The 18,617-nt window shown below is 53.6% G+C and overlaps 1 protein-coding gene across 1 annotated transcript in view; it reads right to left on the bottom strand.

The window, feature by feature from the left end:
* The window catches only part of Nkd1 (NKD inhibitor of WNT signaling pathway 1), a 72,235-nt gene that overhangs the window by 9,358 nt on the left and 44,260 nt on the right, over window positions 1-18,617 (bottom strand). Inside the window, exon 4 of the mRNA XM_021220170.1 lies at window positions 8,239-8,305. Coding sequence (XP_021075829.1) covers window positions 8,239-8,305 — 67 coding nt within the window. The remainder of the gene's footprint in view (window positions 1-8,238; window positions 8,306-18,617) is intronic.

Here is an 18,617-nt window from a genome sequence, read left to right as displayed (position 1 = left end):
CACTGGGGCTCTGTCCCCACCTCACTCAATCCACATCTCCCAGTGCTGCCATGAGCACCCAAGAGCGACGGCTGGGGGTGGCGAAGTTCAGTGGGGGAGGATACACCACCTTTCTTAGTTCATATTCTCCAGGTCGGAACTCTCTTCCTGGCAGCTATCTGCAGCAGTCCATATGGTACCCTGGAACCAGTGTTCACAGGCTCACATAGTACCGGGCCCCATAGCCCTCAGCACTGGCTATTCATGAACTGTGTCTTCACTGGGACCTTTTGAAGCAGTTACTATTATTAGCTCCATTTTCTAGATGGAAAAACCAAGGCACAAGAACACTCCGGGTTCCCAGAGACTTCAGCAGCTACAGACAGACCTGGGCAGTAGTTCATTCCCCGGGGAGCTCCTTTCTTCTCTCTCTTCCTGTCTCAGCACAGCTAGGACCCACAAGGCCTCCAGCCCATGCTACCAGAGAGGCCATAGCTCCCTAATGCCACCAAGGGTGCTGATTGTGGAATGGCCTGTTATTGCAAAGTAAAGTCAAAGGAGCTCCAAACCAGGAGGGCCACCTCCTCCGAAGGCTCCTGGGGACCGGCACCCTTACTGTCAGGGAAGCCACCAGCCCTAAGTACTTTGTATTCCACCCCTAAAAGTCCTGCTCTGATCCTATTGGTCAGACACCCTCCTCTGGTAGAACCCGAATCCAGGAAGCCCAGGTTAAGTAACTGGCCAGGGACTCCAAGACAGTCAAGCACCGAGTACTAAATCTACTTAGTGCCCACTGGGCCACAGATGCCACCATGAGTCCAGACAGGGCACAAGGTATGGCTTTTGCCATTAAGGCCTTGGGGAAAGGCGGTCCCCTCCCGCTACTCCTTGAACCAGGGAGCTCTGCTGAGGCCCTCCCTGGCTTTAGTTGTCCCCAGCATGTCCCGCAGACACAGCTGGACTGCACAGGAGCATCATGGGAGAGAGTGGCATTTGGTGTTCCTACTTTTCCAACCTGTGCAGCTTTAAGAGTCTGTATCGTGGAGGAGAGGCGGTTTCTCCCTCACAGGGATATTGGTTCTCAGCAGACGGCATCCTCAAAGTTCCGGGAGAGGTCTGTGAGGAGACTGTTGGTCAGATACAATGGTGGGTACTCAGCAAGTGCTCAGTAAGTGCTGACTGGTCCCCAGTCCCAGCCCATAGCCCAGGCAATCTCCCCCTGCGAAGGAACTGTAGAGAAGTCACAGCCTGCAGACTCCTCCCCTCTCCCCCTCCCAGAGAGCGGAGAGGATGAGGACTCAGAAAGCAAAACAAAGCCTAGTTCCATCTTCAAAGCCACTGCCTGGCTCTGCAGAGGTCCTGCTGATGCGAGCTGGCCAGGCTTATCGAAACCCGACTTCAAGTTCAAAGGGAAGTTATCAGACAAGCAGTTCCAGGTTCAATGTTGCCTTTCATGTTCCACTTGATAAGCCCAAAGACAAGGAACCACTGTACCGTTCTCTCCTCTGGAGCACTCTCGATGCCATGCTAGAGAGCCCGCCTTCCTTCGGATCCTCCCCCGCCCCTTCCTCTTTCCTCACCTGAGGTGGACATCACCCCCTCCTCTCTCCTCACGTTTCCTCTCTAGAGAACTGAGTGGCTTAGACTGTCCTCTCTTCCCCAGCTGGTCCATCGCGATGTCCTAGCTCATCAAGCCTCCGGGATAACCTGGATGGCCATGTTAGTGAATATTCAGAGCACCCCAGCCTGGACAGGGCAGAAATAAATAGTAGGCCTGGAAGACATGCTGCCAGGGTAAGACTCCTTGATGCCCTGTGCCTTACCAAAAGAAGTCCTTTCATCCCTACTGTCCCCTGATCAAGTGCAGGAAGACGTGGCAGAGAACCCACAGAAAGCCATGAAGGCGTAGGGTCAGAGCCAAGGGCTAGGATTCTGGCATCCGGCACGGGATCTGCAGATGACGCCTCCAAACCAAACCAAGGCAACCTGTATTGTAGCCCAGCAGCTGAACGGAGCATCTCCACCTGGCTATGGCCCCTGGCATCAGGGCCAGGCAGCAAATGCTGCTCACTGCGGGCCACCCAAGTCATCTACCCAGGGATCAGTAGGATGCCATGCTGCCAAGGAGGGCTCTGGTGGCCAAGTCTTCACTCGGTTGCTTGTCCCTGCTTCACCAGCTGCCAGTCTGAGACATCTTTCAAAGGCGCTCGGAGCATACTCCAGCTGCCAGGGAGAGCCACAGCACGGCGCATGGCCAGGGAGACGGGAGAATGGGAAACGCAGAAAAGGGAACCGAGGAAGGAACGCAGTAAGACGTTCCAGGGCCCAAGAAGCATGTCTGGGCGATAAAGAACAGGATGCCAGGAGGCCTTGTGAGCCGCTGGGCCTGCAGCCCGGCTTTCCAAGTGAAGTTTAATGAGACATGTCACATGTACTAGTCCCTGACTGCTTCTGCTGCACACAGGAGAGCTGTATCAAGTCGCCACAGCTAGGAACCGTCTGGCCCTTCGTGTAGTGCTCAGGTGAAGGCAGCCCTCCCCTCCTTCTCAGGTGTATACTTGCTCGAGAGGGCACAGCCTGGAAGTGACTTGGGACTGACTGTTCGGCTAACTGGAAACCCTGTGCGGGACCCAACCTGCTCAACCATTCAGAGCGGCCACAGATGGGAGAAAATGTCATTTCTACATTCTTAAAATTGCTTCTTAGCCCAGAAGTCGGTGAGGGGCTGTGTTGTGGGGCTCCTGCTCTCTGTCCGTCTCATACGGAGGCCATGGCCAGTGAGCGGAGCTGGCTGGCTGATTTAGCAGAAGATTCTCTCTATGCATCAGTTCCAGCTTGGCTGCTCTCCACCCCCCCAGCCACTGCCAGATTAAATGCATTACTTGACCATCTTCACCCGGCTCCCTTTGAAGTTCCCTTCTCAAGCTTCAAAATACCTTTTGGAGGGAGATCAGACAGCATTAAACAGAATTACTAATTAATTAAGCAAAGTTAAATTTTAAACACTGTTTGTTGTGTTAGCCAAAAGCCCGAACAGAACAGACTTCTTTCCTCCGCTGAGATCAAAGACAGCCTTTTTCCCTCTCCCCTCCCCGAGTTTAAAAAAAAAAAAAAAAAAAAAAAAAAGGAAGGAGGAGGAAGAGGAGGAGGAAGAGAAAGGGAAGAGACTTGGGAACCAGGGAAAGGGGGCAGCTGTGATTCCAACCTGGACTCCCAAAGCACCCCAGGGCCAATAGGAGGCACCTCTGGGATCACATGCTGCGAGAGGTCCCCATCACTTTCTGGGGACTGTTTACCCTGGCAAACAGCAGTGACCTAGAGAGCAGCCTGGCACAGCCCACCCAGCCTGTGCACCGACAGCTGGTGCCACCCACACAGCAGGGGGAGAAGAGGACTTGGAAGGCAAGTGGGCCCTCCTTATACAGCAGCCCCATCCGAAGAAGCGGCAAGGGCACATGCTCACCTAGGGCTCTTGCCCCGTGGCTAGGGTCACCGGGGGTCATCTGAAATTGCTGGGAGAGAGGCTTCAAGAAGCACACCGTTCAGTTCCAGAAGTGTCATGCGTATGGCCCCGGAGATATGTGTAAGCGCTATTACTTCTGACATTTCTCACGCGAATGACAGGCAGGTGCGGAAGGAGGGGTACCTGAGCTGTGTCTCTTAATTGGTACAAATGCATCTGCGCTGGCAGGACACAGTCTACCTCCATTCAGTCTGGCAGCCCATCCTGTTCAGTCCCAGATGGGGCTCTCTGATGACCTACCTCACAGCAGGCTCCATATCTGTACAGACAGAACTCTTAACTTTCTGGAGGCTGGTCCCTGCTCTCTGCCGCCCCTGTAGGACCTGTAGGGCTGGCGCATCCATTCATCTCTACAGAGGAGGGTTTTCATAAGCATGAACCCAGCTGTGCCCCGTCCTACACACAGGTATTGGTAAGCTAAGACAGAGAGATGTTGTTAATCCTGGCTTGAGCAACTTGGGGGCCTAGTGTAGAAGGAAATGGTTGAAATACGGGGCAAAAAATTCCAACTCAGGTGACTGTAGCTGATGCTAGCTTATTTTAACACAACCTCCAAGAGCCTGGTTAACAGCAAGCTTGGAGCCAGGCGTGGTGGCGCACGCCTTTAATCCCAGCACTCGGGAGGCAGAGGCAGGCGGATTTCTGAGTTCGAGGCCAACCTGGTCTACAGAGTGAGTTCCAGGACAGCCACGGCTATACAGAGAAACCCTGTCTCAAGAAAAAAAACAAAAACAAAAACCCCAGCAAGCTTGGATGAAAGCAAGAAGCTGGAAACCAGGTTCTGACCAAGGCAGTAAAGATTCAGGCACAGTGCAGAAATGACCAGCAAGAGTGTGACACGTGACACGTGCCTCTTCTACCTGGATAGCCAGCAAGTTTCCAAGCAGACACGATAGAAGACTGGGTACGAGCTGGGGTTTCCGTGCTGAAGTTTGGACACACGCCCTAACATGCTCCTGATCCCCTGCAACTGTCCACACAAAGATATCTGTGACAAATATTCTGGTCTGAGGGTGGCTTGCCAGGATGTTTCTGGGCCTCCAAGCCTCTAGCGAGCAGCTGTCAGGGGGAATGCAGATGGATTTTAATATTAGCCTATGCCAAAAATAATTAGGAGGGTAAATCGGCGGCCACGAGGAGAAAGATCGTGTGTGCATTCCAGGCCAAATGGTTTCTTGCATGATTGGCACAGGCCTCAGGAGGGAAAAGGTTCCAGAGATGCACAGATGTGCCAGCCTGGCACTGCCAGTCAAGTTGGCAGGTACACATGTTGTCTCATTAAGTCCTTGCTAACACAGTGTAAGAGCGTCACCATTTGCATTTCACAACATTGGGGATAAAGCTTTAGAAGCAAAGGGGAAAAAGCTGGGTGTGGTGGCACACTCCTGTCATGCCAGGACAGGGAGGCCAAGGAAGGACTGTGAATTTGAGCCCTCCACCCCAACCTCGCCAGGCTATGGCATCAAGACTCTGTATTTGAAAAAAAGAAAGAGAAAAGAAAAGAAAAAGGATGTATTTTTCACAGCCTCTCCCTACCCCCACCATTACACTGTAGTCAGGTCTCACAAGCCTACAGTTTTCCCGGTTATAAAAGTGAGGCAGAATTTCTGCACAGAATCCCATGACCCAGGAGCCATGCCTTGCTTGAGACAGCCCCGCACATTCCGCATTCAGAGGGGGGAGAGCTTAGGGGTGGAGTTTTGTGTCATTGCTCAAATTTAGATGAGAGGGAAGTTGGGCCAAGTGATCCTCCCTGACAGGAAAGAAGCCAGGGGTGTCACTAATGTACCCTTTCATGGGTAGATGTTCCAGATGCTCCCCAAAACCCATCTCAGACTTTCAGGGACAGAGGACAGAAAGAGATGGAGAGGGTGAGGGAGTGTGTGTGTGTGTGTGTGTGTGTGTGTGTGTGTGTGCGCGCATCTGCTTGTACGGTGTGGCCAGCTACATTCCTAGGTCCAGCCAGGCCTTTTTAGGCAAGCCTATCCGGGAATTTTCAATTTCAAGAGCCTCAAGTTCAAACAAGTTTGGTTGAACATCCTAAAGAGCCTGGAGTCCTGGCTTAAGGAGTGTGTGCTGTGAGCCTCTGCTTTTCAGGGAACCAAGGCCACCTCCCAGCAGCAGTGATCTGGCCAGCAGAGCCCCCAAACATTCCCCGGCTCGCCTCCAAATATGCACACTGCCCTCCCACACGCCACTCCTGGGCCCACATCCCAGGATTCTGCTTTAGAGACACTTGTGACTGAGAGGGAACAGGCAAAGGGGAAACAGGGAAAGGAGGTAACTGTCTACCAATAGTGTGTGGTCCTCACGCTCTGGGGCCTGAAGGGAAGAGAGGGACAGCGTGAGTGAAGGTAGGGACCCTGGACATCCACTCTGCCCCTGTCCTTCCCCCGTGTGAAAGGCCATGAAGGAGATTAGCTTTCTAACCTGCCCACTGGGGACACAGCTAAACCTCCCTGGCACAGCAGAGCCACAACCTCCACTGTCCATGCAACACTTCCGTGGACAGCAGAGGGGAAGACACCAAGTCATGTTCACTCAGTGGAAAAGGCTTAGAGGTGCTGGGGACCAAGGTGTGACTTGCCGAGCTTGCGGGGAGCTCAAGCGGGGAGAGGAGCCAGGGCAGCAGCCTGATGCTCCCCAGAGGCCCCCCTCAGACCTCAGGCACTGCCACCTAGCCTTGCCCGTGGACCTGCCCTAGAGGAGTGAGTGGAACCAGCTTTCTTGAGAAGCCATTGCCCTCCCACTCCAGTCCCCAACAGCTAGGTGGCTCTTGACCACCTCAGCTTCTCTACTTGGCCAGTAGGTTTCCTTCCTTCCTTCCTTCCTTCCTTCCTTCCTTCCTTCCTTCCTTCCTTCCTTCCTTCCTTCCTTCCTTCTTTCCTTCACTCCTTCCTTCCTCCCTCTCTCCCCCTCTCTCCTTCCTTCCTCCCTCCCTCTCTTTCTTTCAATTGGATATTTTCTTTATTTATATTTCAAATATTTCCCCTTTCCAGGTCTCCCCTCCCCCTGCCTCTATGAGGGTGCTCCCCCACCCACCCATCATCTATCTGTTCCTGTCCTCCTGCCCTGGCATTCCCCTACACTGGGGAATTGAACACCCTCAGGCCCAAGGGCCTCTCCTCCCACTGATGACCAACAAGGTCATCCTCTGCCACATATGCAGCCAGCACCATGGGTCCCTCCATATGTATTCTTTGGTTAGTGGTCCAGACTCCGGGAATTCCAGGGGAAGCGGGGAGTCTGGCCTGTGGGCACTGTTGCTGGTACCTTCAACCAAATGCCCTGCACCCAGAGTTTCTTCCTTTAACTCAGGCTTTTCTTTCTCTTTAGCCAGATACCAAGCACTAGTAGGCTCTGTTTGCAAGGCCTGGAGGGGGCCTGGCCCAGTGAGAGGGGTCATATACTTTGGTAGCCTTGACAGCCTAAAGAGGTGGGACAATGGCCTGCCAGGTTCTATAAAACTAGGTTTCTGCAGCAGATGCCAAGTGGGCACTGGGGCTGGTAGAGACGCTGCTTGGAGTCCGTGAGCCAGAAGTGGGCCAGAAGGCTGGGGTGCGCCTGGTCATCGGGGACACTCATCATAAGTCAGGGGAACCCATGAAGGACTCCCTTGGATGCATTCTGGGCCTGCCTGCCATGCCAGTACTGACTCACACACTCAGAGCACGGGCTTCAGAAGTGTATAAAGGGTTTGGCCCTACTGTCCTTAGCTGCTGCTGGGTCCTCAGAAGGAGGGTCCCTCTCCTTTCCACACCCTGCCACACAGGCCTGCGGTCAGCTTGGAACCTCTGATGTTTACTTTGTTCTTTCCCAAGTTCAAAAGGAGCTCCCAGCCCTGCTCGCCAAGCCAGCCCTAATCTCCTGCTTCGTTCCCAGCTGGCCAGTTAAGGCGGCTAAGACTCGGGATTAGGGGTAGCTTTACAGAACAACCCAGGAGCCAAAGCCCTCCTCTCCTGGGATGGCCAGAGACTCCTTTTCATCTCCACGCCTCACAAGGCCCCTTCCCCTCCCTTAAACAGCTCTCTAGCAGCCAAGAGGCAACGAGCTTGGTCAACAGAAAGACAAAGATGACATTCAGGAGCCAGTTTTCTCCCCTGGCCAGGAGCATAGAGGGATGCCGCAGCCTAGGCCTAGGCAGGTGTATGGCCAGGGCTCAGAGGCATCTGCCCTTGGCAGCCTGCCATGCACAGCCATAACCCTGCCCTAGTGTGGGTGGGCTTGGGCCATGGCACAGGGAATGGCAGGAGAGCCCCTGGTGGGCACTGGGTCTGAAAGGGCAGTCAGGGTCCTTGCTCTCCTGAGCTGCTCAACTTTGGCCAGGCTTTCCTTGCATGGTGAGTAACAGGCAGATGAAGCCCTCTCTATTGCTGGTCATAGTCATGGGAAGTCAGCTGAGCCACGTGTGCAGCTGCAAAGCATCTATGCAAGAGGGCACAGGCACTTCCAGAAACAAAACAGCAGGCAAGAGGTTGGGTTCATGCCACTGTCCCTAGCTCTACAGCAAGGCGTTTCTGCTGGAGAAAGGAGGGTTCTTGCATAAGGGACAGGAGGAGAGAGGGCAGGGGCCAGTGGGGGATACCCACTCACTGTCACTGACACCACCACAGGGGGTGGATGTAACCCTGAGTACAGAGAAAGGTTCCTCATCCCCTGCCTACACCTTCTGGGCTCTGTGGACCTCTCCCTGACCCTAGTGCCATACATAGGCAGAGCTACTGAAACTCACGTACCTTCTAGGGGGAAGTCGTCCTCGTCCTCCTCACCGAGAGCCTCTCTAGAAGTGTCACCCACGAGTTCCTGGGGAAGACAGAGCAGCAGGTTAGAAGACAGTGTGGGGGCCCAGTAGGAACCAACCTGACTAGACTGCACAGGTGGCCGTGAGGATATAGGGCCGAGCAGATGAGACAGGACCTAGTCATATGATAATTCGAGTGGCTTCTCGGTGCATAGCACCCTGGGACGAACTGCCCAGGACCTACAGAGGCCAAGTCCATGCCCCCTACTGGGACGCCAGGTAAGATCAGTGTCCCTTGTCCCTCCTGTCCAGCCAACTTCACAACCACAGACTCAGCAAGGCTCCAAAGAGAAACCTTAGTCTAGATTTTTCCTGCAAACAAGGTGGGGCTCTCTGCATTCTCTTCTCTGATCGATCCCTATTACCCTCAAGGCCAAAGAGCCAATGCCCTGGGCCTGCATGCTGTGGCCCCAGGGATCTTCACTAGGACCTCCATATCTTGTCCACACCCCATCATCCCAGAGGTTAATCTGATCTTGGCACATGCCTGGTCTGTCCCCTCGATGAGCCGGTGATTTGGGATCCAACATGGCAGGGGTCCTTCCTAGCAGCTTGTCAAGCTGCCATTCAGATCCTGTCATATTGGCAAAAGGAATGTTCCTGTCCTACAGGCTCGGAAAGGTCTGAGACACCAAGGGACGAATGCTCCAACTATCTTGACTCGCCCCAGCGGACTAGATACAGAAAGAATTAGGCTGTAGCTTACTAAATGACTAGTTTTTGGTACTCAGCCAAGAGTTTCCAAACCTAAGATTATTTAGATAAAGTTAAATAAGACCTTTAATGCAAGACTTCCCGGGGCCTTTACAATAGTCAGCAACACGTGGATCTCCATTGCTGTATACTGTAGTGTGGGGCTCACATCCCAAGGACTACATTGCCAGCATTAGGAAACTACCCCTTTCTTGGAAAATGAAGAGCTCAGGGACGGGCATGCCATATTCTATTTCCTAATGTGGTTGGTGTGACGACGCTTCTAAATCCCAGCAAATGGTAAGAGCTAAACAGCCCAAACATGGCAGCTGCTACCAGAGCCTCATTGTGACAACAAAAAACCCTTTGCTTTGGCAAAGCTTCCGCAGAATACAAACCGCCCAAACTCTGCGCTTCAGATGCTTAAAGAACATCCAGGTTTGCCCTGACAAGGCACAGAAAGGGATGCTGCACAGAGCGGGTGGCTCAATGATTAGAGCCACAGGGTGGCTTCCAGCCTCGACTTTGGTCTTAGAGACAAACAGCTCTCTAGACCATTCTAGGCGCTACACTCCTTCTTCAAGGTAGCTGAAGCACGGCTGTGCCTGCCTCCGTGCCCCATTCCCTAAAACCCGGGCGGCTCTCTTCACACCCCTTCTTGCCAATTATCATAATCACTGGACATTTCCCAAGCTTGTAATCTGGCTGTTTGTGGTTAACAGGACCAGCGTTGACAGGGAATCTGCAGACACTGACAGGAAAGGGACACACGCAGGTGGCATCATCAGATGGCGGGGACGCCCCAGCAGCCAATTAAAGTCCAACTTTCATGCCACAGAGACTGCTGCCATCTCTACAGTCCCAAACTCCTGGCAGGCAGTGCTTGTGACAGGAGCAGGCGGCAGGCTTGAAGGGGACAAAGGCCCCTCATGCTGGGTCCTCTAGGAAAGAGTGGTCTCAGCGCTGACCTCAGTAGCCCTCATAGCACCACAGCAAGGATGCCGACAATGACGAGCCTTTGAGGTCCTGGGACTTTCTACTGGTGTTACTGCCACATCACCCCAACAGAGCAGCCAAGGAAGCCATGCACTGACGCTGCACACCCGCCAGCACGGCCGTGAGTGACAGACACAGCGAGCCCACAGAGGACTGAACTCACACGAAGTGTATGCTCCTCAACACACTGAGGTGCTTCCTGGGCCGCTCCAGGGCAGTATGGAGTGTCCATGGTCTTTAGACCCAGGGAAATGGGGCATAGTGAACCAACCCAGGGTTATGTCCTGGCTTCTGGGCTCTCCTAATATTTGGACTCTGGTGGACTTATCTACACAATGGTCCCCAGTATAAACCACACTATGGTAAGACAGCTAGCACTGGACACTCCCTGCACAGTAGGCAGCGGGGACGTGTATTAAATAACCTCCTCTGGCCATCCCAACAGTCCCGTTCCATCCATCTCTCAAGAAATGGTTGATTTGCAAATATCGCGGTGCATGCGTGAGCACCGTCATCACGTGGAGATGGGACAGCAAACAAGGATGCTGACAACAGCCGAAGTGATAGCAGCTGCCATGCATATGGTACTTTGTGCTACACATGCAGCATGTGCAAGGCCTGGATCTCACCCATAGCACTGCAAAAAGGGATTGGATGGCAAGGAGAAAGGAGCGGAACAGAGCCCTCTCTACTGTAAGTCTGAGACCAGCCGGGGCTACACCTTATCTCAGACAGGCAGGCAGACAGACAGACAGACAGACAGACAGACAAATGCATGACTCAGGACCCAGCCATCGGCTCTGGTGGGTTAGAGGCCAAGTGTTCCAATCTACGCAGTGGGACTCAGAACAGTACAGCTCCTTGCTCTCTGTGGTATGGGCTTGGTCCAGGCTGCAGCCACAGACCTGAAGCAGGAACATGGTTCCTACACGACCGTGGGTGCTGCTGGAACTGTGCCCTCTTACTCATCGCTCTAACGAGCCCCGTGGGGGCTGCAGCAGAGGGCACGGAAGTAGGATCTGGGGGGCACGGGCAGTGCAAACACAGCTCACTGCACCAGCTAAGCCACAGAGGCTCGGCTCTACCTCCCAAGGTGCCTTGGCTCCCCCTCCACAGGCAGGGTCCACAGCACACTGTCTCAGGGTGACTCTGCGGGGCAAGGAAGTGCTCCGCCTCTGTGCTGGAAGATCAGTCAGCAGTTACTGTTCATTGCGTCCTCTGTGCTCACCACCACGCAGCTATGGGCAAATGCCTGAGATTCTGGAACTGACCAATCCTGGCTGCCCTCCCATGACAACCACCGTGTGGTATGCTGCTATTATACCCACTTTATGGATGAGAAAACTAAGTCAGAGCAGTCCTGTGACTTGCCAATTCTTACATACTAGAGAGTCCAACCCTTACCACTGCACCTCCTTAAGAGGCTTGCGTATGGTGCCTAGACAGGGAACTATCTAATTAGTAGGATCCAGGACCTAGGCCCCTCTGCCCTGACCTCCAGGACTGTGGGCCTCAGACTTATTCCAAATTCTGAGACCAGAGGCCTGGCTTGGTAGTCTGTCAGGACATATGGCCTACATGTGCCTCTAAAGTTCCAGCACTGCCCCTCTGCTGCCCCTGGGAGCCCAGCCTCTACCCCTCACCGGGCCCCAGGAAGAGCAACTTCTCCGGTCACTGGTGTGCAGCTGGCCCAGCCCTGAGCTAAGCATCACTGCCTTATAAGGCCTCAGGGACGGAAAACCACATCAAAGCGGGGCCTTGGGGAACGCTGGCTCGGGCTAGGGATTTTCCTCTTTGTCGCTGGGACCTTATACTCCTGAACTCGGTCTCCCCCACGCAAGGCCCCAGCAGGTCTCTGTCAATCTTTCTGTTCCCTAAGAGGTAACAGATGTGGGTGCCACACACTTCCCAAGCAAACTCTTGGTGCCCACAGAACACGGTACCCTATAGACTTGGGGAGTGCACGGGACTGAGACATTCCAGGAAGAGGGGGTGCAGCCCAGGCCACCCCAGAACCCTTAGATCCAAGCAGCCTGTCCCAGTTAGCTCCTGAAATGAATGCACAGCAAACTCTTTCTTCCATGAACCCTGCAGACTCAGCCCAACCCCACGAATGGCAAGCTCCCCCATTGTCAGAGACGGGACAAAGCCACTCCATGCTCCAGTGCCCAGGTGGGCCCAGCAAGGGCTCTAGCCCCTCTCCACAGCTGAGTGGCAATAAAAGTGTCACTACACTTGTCTGTCCATATTTTCCTCCTCTGTGAAATGGAAATTTTTTTATGTCAAAGAGGAGCCAAGGAAAAAGTGGGGTCAAAATGTCCGGACATTTTGTGGCCATCTGTTTACAAGATGATGTAACACCTTGTCAAGAGCCTAAATGTCAGTTTCTCCCATTCTGCCACAGCCTCTCCGCGCAGGTGCTCTCAGATACTCTCATGGCCTATCCTGATAGCCAATCGGCTCCTGCCCAGCAAACCCCACCCCCCCCTCTGAGAGCCCATCCAAGTCCCGAAGCACCTGGGGCTAAGATATCCCCCAAAGGCCATCAAAAGATATGGTATGACTCTTCACAGTGAGGCAGCAGACTCCTCTGCCTGCCACACAGCGTACATCCCCTGGAAGGGCCGAGGGAGCACATGCAGGGGACCCGACGTCACTACAGTGACTGCGTAAGGCACCACGAGGCACCCAACAGGCCCGAGAGTATACGGACCAGATGCCCTGGTCCCTCGCTGGAAGGGGAAGGAGTGACCTCAGTCAAAAACTCAGCCTTATCAGAATCCTTCTAAGTTCTCAAGGATGAGGATAGTGGTCCCCTGGGCTCCACAGGGGCTGATCCCTAAGACACCCAAATCCCACGGCTCTGGAAGCCCTTAGCACGGTATCTGTTCGGAGCCCAGACCCCCTCCCTCGGAGCCTTCCAGCCATCTCTGGATGACTCGTAGCTCCGACAAGTGCAGCTGTGGAAGCAGCTGTCGCACCGCTCTGTTTAGAGAATAACAGCCAAGGAAAGACTCTGCCCTCACTCAATACAAAGGTTGTTTTTCTACGTGAATCTTCTATGGGATGAATGGGTGGGTGTGGGACCCACGGAGACAGAGGGCCAGCCGAACATGCACGCGTCACCCTGGGAATGAAATCCCGACTTAACAAGACCTCGGGTGATCCCCCGCTTCCCAGAAGAGGCGTCCGGAGCGCAGACAGACGGATGGGAGGAAGGGTTGAACCGTCAGAGAAGCCGGCAGAGAAGGCTGGCATCTTCTGGGTCCTGATGAGTCTACGGTCTCCTAGTTCCAGGAAATCTGGGGGATCCAGCCTTCAACAATGCCAGTGGCTGGTTGCTTTTCTGTGGCACATCCAACAGAGATGGGAAAACGAAGGCTGTCCACCATCTAGCCCTCGTCTCTCACTTCTCAGTCACCCCAGGCTTCCCTACCCTCAGAGTCCATAGGCCATAGGTGCTAGGAAGTGCCCACTCAGGGTAACAATGAGGGACATTCAGGCCCAGGAGACAAAGCCAGTCACCATCCAAGGGCTAAGGAGATGGAGATGGACAAGGCTCCCCAGAGCACTGGCTTCTGTGACCGGCAGTCGGAGAACTCCCTCCCCCAGGGAAGAGGAACCCAAGTTCATTCTACCCCAAAAGAGTATCAGAACCGAGATCTCCGGTGGCTGCTTCCAGAGCTGGGTGGCATCTCTCCGCAAGTGTACAGGAGCATAAGGCAGCGCCCTCAGCTCCTCCAGCAGTCTACCAGCCTTGGGTCACCAGCAACGGAGCCTGGGTCTCCTGGGAGCTGATGAAGACACCTGCCTCCCTGGCTGTATCTTGCCTCAGCTCCAGCTCCTAAAGTCCACCATTTCTGCCCAAATGGAGGTCAGGGAGAAAGGCCAGTGAAGGGAAGGTCACCGTCTCTTGAGAGCTGGTTTTGCTCTGAAATCGTACCTGACATTCATTATGTGTGTGCCCAACCGTTGACCACTTCAACCCAGTGTTAACGAAAAAACACTCCTGTGTTTGTTCCAAGTAACTTTGCCATTTCATGTCAAGCTGTATAACATAGCTCCCTGAGAATGCAGACAACCTGTGGGCCATGGGTTGGACACATCTGTTAGGTGCTAGACAAATGTGGTAAGTGTGTTTTGGGTGGACTCTGGCTCTGGGAACACTGTCCCTGTCCATCCTCACACACTGCCACCTTGGATGGTGACAAATCCCAACTCATTAACCCGTTTACTTGCAACAACTCAGGCTAAACTTGTCCCTGGCTGTAAAAATCCTGACACTTGCAGACCAGGACCAAGTCAGAGCCTACTATAACTGGAATGCGAGACCTCTGCCACGCTCAGGAGATATGAGAGGCTTATGCCACCCTTGCCCACAGCCCCTCTGGCTTTCCCCGCTGGTTCAACTGTGCTGCTCACAGGAGAAAGGCAGCTCTCGGGCACTGGCAGGGCTGGCTTTCTGCCTAGGCTCACAAGGAACAGCCTCTGTGGCTCCAAAGACACGGAGTGGTGATTAAAATTCCTCCCCTCGCTCCTATTTTTATCTGCCTAGAATGTAGTCGGAGTGCTCCGTGCGGCGCCCCCAGCTGGCCCCCCACAGCTAAGCAAGCAGCCTGAACACCTAGTCTCCTGCTAGGGAGATGGACATCAGATATCTGGGAGGACCCCACGGGACACAAATGACCCTCAGGGATGGTGGCCTTGCCAACTTCCGGCATCAGTCAGCCACAGATTAACAAAGTACACTTCCCAGGCTATCAGTCGGCAAGCTGTGGACATTGACCCGCCACCATCACCACGACTTCCTTCAAGACAGTCCCAACCTAAGCTACTTGATACTTCTCCTCTTCTCCTCCTCCCCTCCCCTCACTGGAGTAGTGAGGGAATAGAACCCAGGGTTTCTACACGCTAGGCGTTCTAACCACTGAACTTCCCAGCCTTCTTTTTATATTTACACTTTTTATTTTCAGATAGAGTTAGACTAGACTTAAGCTGACATTCCTCCTGTCTTGGCTGTTGAGAAACTGGGATTACAGATGTGCAGCTGGCTAAATACTCAAACTTCTCTAAATATGTTAAATATTCTCATTCTCTCCTCTCTGCCTCCCTCCTCCCAACCCTCTAACCTTACAAGAAGATCAGCAAATGCAGGGCTATGAGTCCTCGCTACACTCAAGGCTTTTGAGGCATATCGCACATGAAACAGATGCAGCCGTTACAACGCCAGATGTCCACTACTTACCACCCCCAAGTCCCACCCCACAGAAGAGTGATGCCCAGGCTTTGAGAATGGTTAAGATGTGACAAGCCCCATGGTGCCCCTATGGCAAGGCTGGCTCTAACAGGAGGAGAGGGAGAAGAGACACACAGAGCAAGACACAGAGGGATGCGCAGGCTCTTCTCATAGACAACAGCTACTACATTTGTCATGTGATATCTATGGATGGAGAAAAGAAGGCTGAGGCGGGGAACAACCCCAAACCCAAAGGTGGTAAGCTCTGTATGCTTTCTTATGGTGAATGTCAGAGCTTGAGGCGGATGTCCTGGGGCAGGAGAGGCTGTGCAGAATAGTCAGGGCGAAGACCCAGCCCAAGCTCAGTGCCCAGAAGCTCACTGGGGCATGGGGGTTACAAGGTCATAAAGACTAAGGACCAAGGATGATACACCGAGCATTGACTGAGTGGGACAGCTGCCTCGTGCTATGCTGAGTCTGGTACCGCCACTGAACCCTCCTCAGCACAGGGTCTGAGGCCTGTTGCTGTCCCAGCATGACACTCTGGAGTCGCCACTGTGTGCTATGAGAACCGATGCAAGCAATGTCACCTGCCTGCTCACCGGTGTCCCCAGCTGCTGTTACAGGGAAATGACTTACACACAAAAGCCGTGCGCTCGCATCTGGAACAGTGGCTGTGACCTTCTGCTCCCTGGCCCCCATGGGACCTTCGCTGTCACCCATTGCACTCTCCTCTCTGAGGTCTTCAGGGATCAGACAGCTGTGCTGTCCCAAAAGGCACATGGTCAGGCTGCTGCCTTTCCTATCTCTTAGGTTTCCCTGCCTGTCACATTGCTCACCTGCCCAGCCACTGGACTATTGCTACATGGCTGAGACTGGATGACAGAAGCGGTCAAGAGCACCTGAACACCTCTGACCACCCGGCAGCTGTGGCGACTGCTCTAGTGTCAGGATACAGCACTGCTGGAATGATACTAGAGCATGCCGTGCTGGCAGGATACAGCCCGTGTGCCTTGTGGGGTAGGGTGGCTGTGAGCCAGGCCACTTGTGGCAGGTGGCACTGTCATCTGTTAACCTGGTCACAGTGCCTTTGCAGTTCCTAAGCTACCTTGCAGAGGGGAAGGAGGTGTGCTCTGGCCTAAGACAGTACGCAGTGAAGCCAGGAGCTGGGAGAGGGGAAGATCAGAAGCCAGGGTTCCTCATTCAGCCACAGAAGTGAGGCCCTAGGCTTCTAGCTTTGTTAAACAAATGCACACAGTAAGCAAGAATTTTTCTTTCTGCACTCACCAAGTACAAGAACATCTGGAGATGACAGGCAAACAAATGTGTTGGTCAGACTCTGGGGTATTCTTCCTTCCTTCCTTCCTTCTATTTTTTTTTTTCCCCGAGACAGGGTTTCTCTGTGTAGCCCTGGCTGTCCTGGAACTCACTCTGTAGATCAGGCTGTCCTCGAACTCAGAAATCCGCCTGCCTCTGCCTCCCGAGTGCTGGGATTAAAGGCGCGCGCCACCACGCCCAGCCTCTGGGATATTCTTATCTGTGCAGACACACAGATACAAAGAGAGAGAGGCAGGCAGATAGACACACATGGGTGGGGTAGGGTGGGGGGGCAGAGGGAGAGGGAGACTGTCCAGTTTGAAAGGGCTCTGGGATTGAGCCTGCAGAGGTCACCTCCTGCTTGTCTTGCTCCCAGCACTCCAGGCCTCCCTTTCCAGGCACTCATCTTACAGTCCATCCTGGTCTACAATCCAGCACTGAAAGAGCACATCAGCACTTAGGAGGCAGGCGCAGGCAGATCTCATCGAGTTTCATGCTGGCCTGGTCTACAGAGTGAGTTCCAGGACAGCCAGGCCTATGTAGGAGAGACCATGTCTCTAGAAAGAAAAACAAATACAAAACCAGAAAAAGAAAAAAAAGGGGTGGGTGGGTGGGAAGACAGGCAGGCTTCTTGTCACTCTCCCCGAGGCCAATGCATCCAGCCCACCTGGGTTGTGCTTCTCAGAGCCCTCTGCCCTTCGTGAGGGTACTAGTCTCATGGCTCCCTGCACTAGTAGGGGGCAATCATCTTATTGTCCTAGACAACCATTTGGGCAGAATCAAGAGTTCCAGCCCTGGGCTCCCCGAGGACTGATCTGAGTCTCAGAGTCCGATCAACCTTACCCACAGGTGCACCGGGGTCACACAGAGGCGAACACGAAGGAAGGACTGGCTGCTAGGGAGGTTGGCGAGCACAGATGAGCACCAGTCAGGTGCCCTTCCTGCTAAGGGATGAGTGGGCAGCTTAGAAGTACCCGGGTGGACCCAGCAGACGGAGCACCCTGTGCCTCCTCCAGCAGTCTCCACACTCTATACTGTGAGAGTTGGTACGCCCTCTCCCCCTTCTCTGAACATGCACTGCCTTTACACTAAAATACTGAATTTTTAAAGGCTTATTTTTAAAACGAAGATGTAGCTTCTGTCAGATTCACATCGAGCTTCATGCTTCCCAAACCAAGCCACAGCTTCTACAAGGCAATCTTCCCCAAGCCTTCCCTTCCTTCTTGTGTGTATCTGTCTGTCTGTCAGTTCTCCACTGCTGCTCAGGCCAGACCACCGGAGCAAGCCAATGCTTCTGCAAGCTTTCCTTCTGTCCATCAGCATATAGTGCTGGCTCCACCCTCACGCCATGGGCTGACACTGCGCTCTCACCTCCTTCTTGTCCCGCAGTGTATCCCAGCACTGACTCGGAACCAGGGCAACATGATCATTTTCTGTACTGTGTTCCCCACTACTACTTTATGATGTGTACCCCCCCACACTGCTTCCCATTCACTGTCTCCTGCAGTCACGTTAGACACCCCGCCCCTTGCTATTTCTGGTGACTGGCACATTGCTTACTCTGGCCACCACACCTACAGCATCCTCTGCCTGGGTTGTTCTTTCTCCAAAAAGCCCCTCTCTCCTTCAGGGTTTTACTATTAAATCTATTTAAAACTGCACCCTCTCCCACGAGAAACGCTCACTCCCTTCCTTATCCTTATCTGGGGCTCACTGCCATGTGTAATTCTATACCAGGCCTGACAGGAGGCATGCAGCAGGCACGCGCTGAGCAACCAAGGCAGCTCTCTATTTACAGACTAAGAAAAACATTCCCTGCATTTTCTCCCAAGAAGAAAGCACTGGCCCAAGAGCCCAAAGAACGTGATTGTCTCTGCTAAAATTATCCACCGTGTTCCCATACATCAAGGTTTACAGAGATGGCACCAAAAAACGCTCTCTGAGGCTGTGACAGCTGGCATGCGGGTTGCCTGATGTTCATCGCCATCAGGCAGAGAAAAGGCAAGTACAGTACTTATGCGGTAGGTAGGCTTTACAGAAGTCAGTTGGAAGGATGCCAAGATCAAGGCGAC

This window comes from Mus pahari, chromosome 20, assembly GCF_900095145.1.
Source record: "Mus pahari chromosome 20, PAHARI_EIJ_v1.1, whole genome shotgun sequence".
NCBI lineage: Eukaryota > Metazoa > Chordata > Mammalia > Rodentia > Muridae > Mus > Mus pahari.
The sequence above is the reverse complement of the archived record's forward strand: the minus strand, read 5'-3'. Positions and strand labels throughout refer to the sequence as shown.